The following is a 7,363-nucleotide window of genomic DNA, read 5'->3' as shown; positions in this document are numbered from 1 at the left end:
TGGTCTCTTGCTTGGATCACCGAATTGGTCTTCGTTTCAATCGTCTCATTTGCTTCAGCGGTCTTCGTGTAAGGTAAGTTCTATTCAATTTAAAGGAGTCATTGAGCTTATTCAGTGGTTCAATCTTAGGTCATCTTTGATTTGATTGTTTCCTTGCATCAACCAAGACATATTAGGCTTTGGAACCTTTAGACACTAAGGTCGAACCTTAATATTGTCTTGCATGGATTACTATGTTATCAATGAGGTGATTCTTATATCATAATTGCATGTCACCGTCTCACGAACATTTAAAACTTAGGGTACTTCAAGAGCATTGCACGTTAATATAAAATGGGTGTAGATTTAGGGTAATGCGCAGATTTATCATGTCATTAGGATTCCATCAAGATTGCACGAAGACTTAGAATTAATTAGTCTCATATCTTATAATTTAGAAAATCATATAGAAAATGTTAATTATTAGTTGCATTACAAGCATCATCCGCATTGCACATAGTTCATTAGATCACATTATAGTCATAGGATGTAAATTTGCTGTTTTCATAAAATAAAATATAAAATTAGCATTTCATAGTAGTTTGTATTGTAGGATTAGTTCATAGTTAGTCCTAGAATAGAAAATGCATGCATATTGAATTTATTGACTTTTGGGGCATTTGTCTTTTTGTTAAGAAAACGAACAAAAATACGTTAGAGAGTCTTATGTAGATTGCATTAATTAGGTTAACTATTTTTGTAAAAATCTATATTGCATGACATTTAGTAGAATTAATAGGAAAATTTATAATTAATTCTATGACATATTATTTAAAATTCATTATGCACAATCATGCATAACATTCATGCATCCTACATATGTTTCTAAATTAATAGTTGGCATAAAGTTCTTGATGACGGATAGTGATATGCTTTGCTTAGCGTGTCCAGGTTCTTTAAGTTTTCTGCAATCTATTTATTACTTTGATTATTGAGTATTATTTTCCTGATTGTGCACTCGCATGATCTTTCCTACATATTAGTGGCACAGGATAAAAGTGGATAAAGACTACATGCAAAATATTTTTGAAATAAATAGAAAAAGTACCGTAAGGGCGTTAGATTAATCTAGTATAACCGCACTCATGAATCTCTGGTTTGCAGCACATTTTGCTTGAGTGTCTAATCGACCCATAACTAATTAGTAGCGGCTCCAAAAGATAAGTTTAATTACATGATGAATTGAATACCAAGTTACGGTTGGTAGGGCTTGGGAGAGCCTGCCCTAAACGCGAGCGATGGCCTCGAAGGAGAACCTTCGTTCTCGTTTAGTAGTCCATTAACCTTTCCCTGGTGTTTCACCTTCGAGAAGGTCGTGTCACTGACCACGACGATGGCCAACGACCAACCACAGGTCAGGCTTGGCCTCGCTCGCCGACCATGGGTGAGCTCATCCCTTTCTTATGGCCGGTCGTCGGCGACCGGTAGAGAAAAAATGAAAATAAAAATAAAAATAAAAATAAAAATAAAAAATAATTAAAAAGAAAAAGAATGTGAAGGATCTTTGAGAGGAAAGAGAATGGCAAAAAGAGGAAATCATTTTCCCCACTTTTGAAGTATTTTTTCCATTGAGAGAAAATGCTTTCCTTAACTAGTTTATTTTCCGTGAACCAAATGCTGAAAAATCCGAAAAACATTTTCTTGGAAGTTATTTTCCGCAAAACGAATGGAGCCTAATTGATTGTTTTTTTTTTTCCTATTTTGAAACTAAAGTAAGTCGGTCAAAACTTTTGGCACTAAAGTGAGCGTCTTACAAAACTTTTGATACTTCTAGTGTCCTTATCCCAAAAACCATCACTACAAAAGCATCAAAGCCAACCATTCTCCTTCAGCAGCCTAGCCTTCTATTGAAAGTTCGCTGCGGGCTTTGAAGATATGTTACTCTCCCCGATTATGGAGGCCCAAAAGAAAGGACATAAATTGCTGTTTTTTTTTTTGGTCGAAGACATAATTTGCTGTTTTGGTTGAAGTGTGTTGCCAACGATTTCGAACCAACTAGGATCTATGTTCAATTAGGCTTAATTTTCTAAACCAGTTTTAACATGCATAAAAATTTGAGCAACTCATTTCAATAGGTCTACTAAATTAGAGTTATAATATGGATGGTGGCTGTCCCCGGGGCCTGGACGCGTCGAAATCATTTCAGTCCAATAATGAAAGGCATGCGAATGTACCGTCGAGCTGGTCCCAATCTTCTTTTTTCGCAAGGTTGTATTGATGCTTCTTTCGGTTTGGGCCACACAGTTGCATATGCAGATTCAATATCAGTTTTTTACTGCGGATTTTCCTCGATATGTCTCGCTAACTAAGTAGAACATAGAAGTTATAAAGTACAAAGCGTCATCAAATGTAACACCTCTTTTAGATTACATAATGAAAATGCGTCACAGCGGAAGATTACACGGTATAATGTTGTATATATTATATACTTCGGGTAGTGTTGTGCATAGTGAACTGCAACTCATTAGTTTTGAGCTTTGAGGTGCCTAGACTTTTTGAACAATGAATGTGATTATAATAGCACTTTACGAGTCCAAATCGGAATGTTTGATAGTTAAAATTATGGACACACTCAACCGTTCAAATGCTTTAACGTTCGTGAGCGAAAAGAATTAAAACTGGATTTTTCTTGTCCGTAAACTTCCCTTTGTTTCTGGGTCGTTTCAAATTTTTAACTCTCAGGTGTTATAAAAAAAAAATTTGGACTGTTAAGCTCACGCATATACCTAAATTTTAAAGGCATATTTTTATAACCTTAGAGAACTCGGCGCTTCCCGATCACTTTGTAGTTCCAATATGGTGTACTCTACTCCCATGCAAGAAACATGACAGATTTTTTGTCGCATTTTGTTGTAAAATTAATGCGGTAAATATCGGATCTTACAGATAAATTAACGCAAAATTACTAGAGAAATAAACGAGAAACAATAAAGAAACACCCGAGATCTACATGGTTCGGTCGGAGTATCGGTACTTACTTCACAAGTAAAGATAGAAGCAAATAATTCATTAATAATTGGAGAATCGGAGTTCTAACCGCCCGCATATTCGGAGTGTTTCTCCCATCCAGATTAAGACCAATCTCACACGGTGTTTACAAATTAGTAATTCAATTTGGATGTAAAGCTGACAGCATAATATACTCCCGAATCCGATGCGCCCTCTTCGTGCAAACCCACAAGAAGCGCTCTACTGTGCGGCTTCAGCATTTATTCTTTGTGCGGCCTTGAAAAGGAGAGCTATCGTGACGGTCACAAAACAATTGAAAGGGACGTCCACCTTTTTTACTTTCCTCTATTTACCCCCACAAATAAATATACACGTGAAATAAATGAGCCCCTTATTTTGTCCTTTAATGGCAGAGAGCTTCCTTCTTGTGTGGATATAACTGTGAGCCCCTTCCCTGAAAACCGGTCTAGGAAAGCGGATTTCCTAAGACATCTTCCTAGTTGAAGATGCATTGGATTGCTTTAGGATTGTTTTATAGAAGGGTTAATACCACGAAAAATCTTAAATTGGTACACTTGTGACACATTTATCCCAAATTATTTTTTTTACCATAAAAAACCCCAAACTGATACACATGTGACAATTTTACCTCGAACATACCACAAAAACCCCAAACTGGTACACATGTGACAATTTTACCCCAACTAATTTTTAATATTATTTTTTTATTTTTTTGAATTTTTTCTTTTTTTTTTCTTTTCTTTTCTTTTTTTTTTCTTCACTTCAACCTCTGGCCGGTCGCCGGTCCGGCGACCGGCCAGAGGCGGAAGCCGGCGAGGGCCGCCCTCGGCAGCCGCTGGCGAGGGCCACCCTCGGCAGCCGCTGGCGAGGGTCGCCCTCGCTCGACTCGGCAAGGGCGACCCTCGCCGGATCTAACGAGGCGGCCCTCGCCGCGTCGGGCGAGGCCGTCCTTGCCGACGTCGGCGAGGGCCGCCCTAATTCCCACTCCGGCAAGGGCCGTCCTCGCCCACCCGGGCGAGGGCACCCTCGCCGACGCGCGAGGGTCGCCCTCGCTGAGTCGGGCGAGGGTCGCCCTTGCCTAGGCAGCGAGGACGGCCCTCGCCCGACGCCGGCGAGGGCGACCTTGCCCGGCGCAGCGAGGGTCGCCCTCGCCAGGATCCGGCGAGGGCGACCCTCGCCCGTACACGGCGAGCGTCGCCCTCACCCGAGTCGGGCGAGGATCGCCCTTGCCCCTGGGCGGCGAGGCGGCCCTCGCCCGACGCAGCGAGGGCGGCCCTCGCCGGCCGCCGGCGAGGGCGGCCCTCGCCCGACGCCGGCGAGGGTCGCCCGACGCCGGCGAGGGCGGCCCTCGCCCGCTTCCGCCTCTGGCCGGTCGCCAGACCGGCGACCGGCCAGAGGTTGAAGATAAAGACAAAAAAATAAAAGGAAAAAAATAAATAAATAAATAAATATTCGAAAAAAATAAAAAATAATATTAAAATTTTAATTCAGGGTAAATTGTCACATATGTACCAGTTTGGGGTTTATTGTGGTAAGTTCAAGGTAAAATTGTCAAAGATGTACCAGTTTGGGGTTTTTGATGGTCAAAAAAATAGTTCGGGGTAAAATTGTCACAGGTGTACCAGTTTGGGGTTTTTTATGGTCAAAAAAATAGTTTGGGATAAATGTGTCACAAGTGTACTAGTTTTGTGAGACTCTCTCAAGAACAACTTGATCCGTTGATAACCAAAAATTGTGACCTAAGTTCAATGCAAACGAGGGTCCTGGTTCAAAACCACCTCCTTACAAAAATTTAGGGATTGAAATATCGAATCTAAAGGTCAAGGGCCAAACTGCATCAACCATCGTTCATGAGAAATATTGCGAACGTAAATTCTCGCGTAGAAAAGGTGTTCGTCGGTTTTTGCATGTCCACTGGCACAAACTTCAAGTTCTATAATTGTATATTATTACCATAAATTCATTGAATGCCGAACACCAGTCTCCCAGAACAACCAAAGAAAAATGCAAGTTGAAATCAGAATGGCTCGCCCTACATGCAATTATTTTTTCTACTGTGGTGAAAAGAATCGACTATACATACTACGGGAGAATATATTATATGAATAATTGACACCGACTCTTTATAACTCTTAAAGTCATCCAACTCTTTAATAAATTTTACAGGATATATGATTATGTCGACGATAGTGCCTCTTGATATGGTACGTCGTAATATCACAACTTAAGCAATGGTCATTAAAGCACACCAAAGTATTTTGTTACAACTCGATCTACAGCACCAAATTTTAAACAAAGAAACACTAGCATCCATTCCATATTGATCATGAAAAGCAGTAATTCCCTTGAAACTCGAGTAGACACGCGTGGATCGGTCCCCACTTTGTTTAATATAATAGCAAAGATATAAAGAAGCATCAGATCAACCTTAGCTCTAGCCAGGTAGAAAAAATATGGCTCAATCTCCATCCATCCCAAAGTATTTGCAAGAAGATGATATCCCTCAAGAATGCAGAGACCTCATTCCCTCTCTCCCCCGCGAAAAAGGCTGGGTGGGTACCTCCCTCCACTTATACCAAGGCTTCTGGATCACCACAAGCCACCTGAAGGGCGTCCTCGCTTGCCAGAGCCACTTCCGAGCCCGAGACACCGACATCCTCCTCGTAACTACCCCAAAGTCCGGCACCACCTGGCTCAAGGCCATCCTCTTCGCCCTCCTCAACCGGGCCAAGTTCTCGGATTCCCCAAAACAGCAACACCCTCTGCTGTGCCAAAACCCTCACGACCTCCTGCCGTTTCTGGAATTCAAACTCTACTTCCAGCAAGATGCTCCCGACGTCACCTCGCTCCCGCCCCCAAGGCTCTTCGCCACTCACTTGCCTTATCAATCTCTGCCGCTGTCAGTGAGGGACTCCAAGTGCAAGCTGGTGTACCTGTGCAGGAACCCTAAGGACACCTTCGTCTCACTCTGGCACTTCACCAACAAGCTGAGGCCCGAAGACAAGGGTGACAACTGTCTCCAAGAATCGCTCGACAAGTTCTGCCGAGGTGTGAGCTTGTGCGGACCATACTGGGACCACGTGCTGGGGTACTACAGGGCGAGCTTGGAGATGCCCGAGAAGGCTTTGTTCTTGAAGTTCGAGGACATGAAGGAAAACCCGCACCCTCATTTGAGGAGGTTGGCTGAGTTCTTGGAGTGTCCATTCAGTGAAGAAGAGATGAGACATGGAGCCGCGGAGGAAATACTGAGGCTGTGTAGCTTTGATAATTTGAGCACATTGGAGGTGAACAAGAGAGGTAAGTTGGCTTCAGGAGAAGAGAATAGGTCCTTCTTCAGGAGAGGCGAGGTTGGAGATTGGGTGAATCTCCTGAGTGTTGAGATGGCCGACAGGATTGACCAATTAACGGAAGAGAAGCTGCATGATTCTGGGTTGACGTTTTAGTGCATATAGCACACTCATTCAATAATTTCCGTGTCTTATGTGTCAGTTTCGAAGATGTGATTTGATGGTCAAGAAGAAAAGGTACAAAATGTCTGGAAAAAAAAAGAAACGACTTGATTGTTCGGACTTTCGGAAGGTCAATGTCCAGCTGGCTAATGAAATATTTTCAGTGGCATTTGCCAATAGTGGTTTCGTTGCCATAGTGAGATGCTTCAAGGTTGTGATTCTAGTCTTCATTTATGTTGTACTGTTAGTTGGCATTTGCAGATGTTATTTGGCCAACATGTAGTTGGCTAGTAAAAAGCTGCCTTCCTTCTTGCCGGGAGATGCTGGTTTTCATCTTCTGCTATTCTTTTCAGTTCCTTTTTCTCTTTTTGCTGTGTGAAGCTTCTTGGCATATTGTCTTCTATATGTATTGCAGTTGAATGAGTATTCTAGTTCTTATTTTATGTCGTTAGATAGATTGACTTGCTAAACAAATGATGTTGATGATGTGTCTCGGGGGAAAACAAAGACATCTCTATTTGGTTTTGTTTCGAAGCTCTGAAAAGAAGAAAGTTAATAATAAAGAAGAAAGTACTTATCAAAGAATTGACAGCCACAGACTGAGACTGTGCCGTATAGCTAGTGCATGCATTCATCCAGTTGGTGAGAGTCGGGCTGCGTCTGTGGTTCTGCATTCGCATGAATCTATCCTATCTCAATCATCAAATCATTGAAAACTCACGTGAAGCTCAAAGCTCACGCTATTCAAAGACTGAAATAAGACAGACTCACATAGTCACATATTATGAGTACGTACAAGATTTTTTCCCATAGCCCTCTCCAGCGGCCAGAGAGGGTAGTATTATATTAAGTAAATGGATAAGTTAAAGTCAGTAAATTGATCATAAATGAATTAAATATGGATG

The 7,363-nt window shown here is 41.8% G+C and overlaps 1 protein-coding gene across 1 annotated transcript; it reads left to right on the top strand.

The window, feature by feature from the left end:
- Window positions 1–5,358: 5,358 nt before the first annotated feature.
- Window positions 5,359–6,901, top strand: LOC115666799 (cytosolic sulfotransferase 12-like). Its single transcript, XM_030588453.2, has one exon. The coding sequence runs from the start codon at window positions 5,463–5,465 to the stop codon at window positions 6,450–6,452; it is 990 nt and encodes a 329-aa protein (XP_030444313.1). The 5' UTR covers window positions 5,359–5,462; the 3' UTR covers window positions 6,453–6,901.
- The last annotated feature ends 462 nt before the right edge of the window (window positions 6,902–7,363 follow it).

The sequence above is a fragment of the Syzygium oleosum genome, unplaced genomic scaffold (genome assembly GCF_021117445.2).
Source record: "Syzygium oleosum isolate NSW1041296 unplaced genomic scaffold, Sole_v2.1 Sole_v2.03, whole genome shotgun sequence".
NCBI lineage: Eukaryota > Viridiplantae > Streptophyta > Magnoliopsida > Myrtales > Myrtaceae > Syzygium > Syzygium oleosum.
This window is presented reverse-complemented; position numbering and strand designations above follow the sequence as displayed.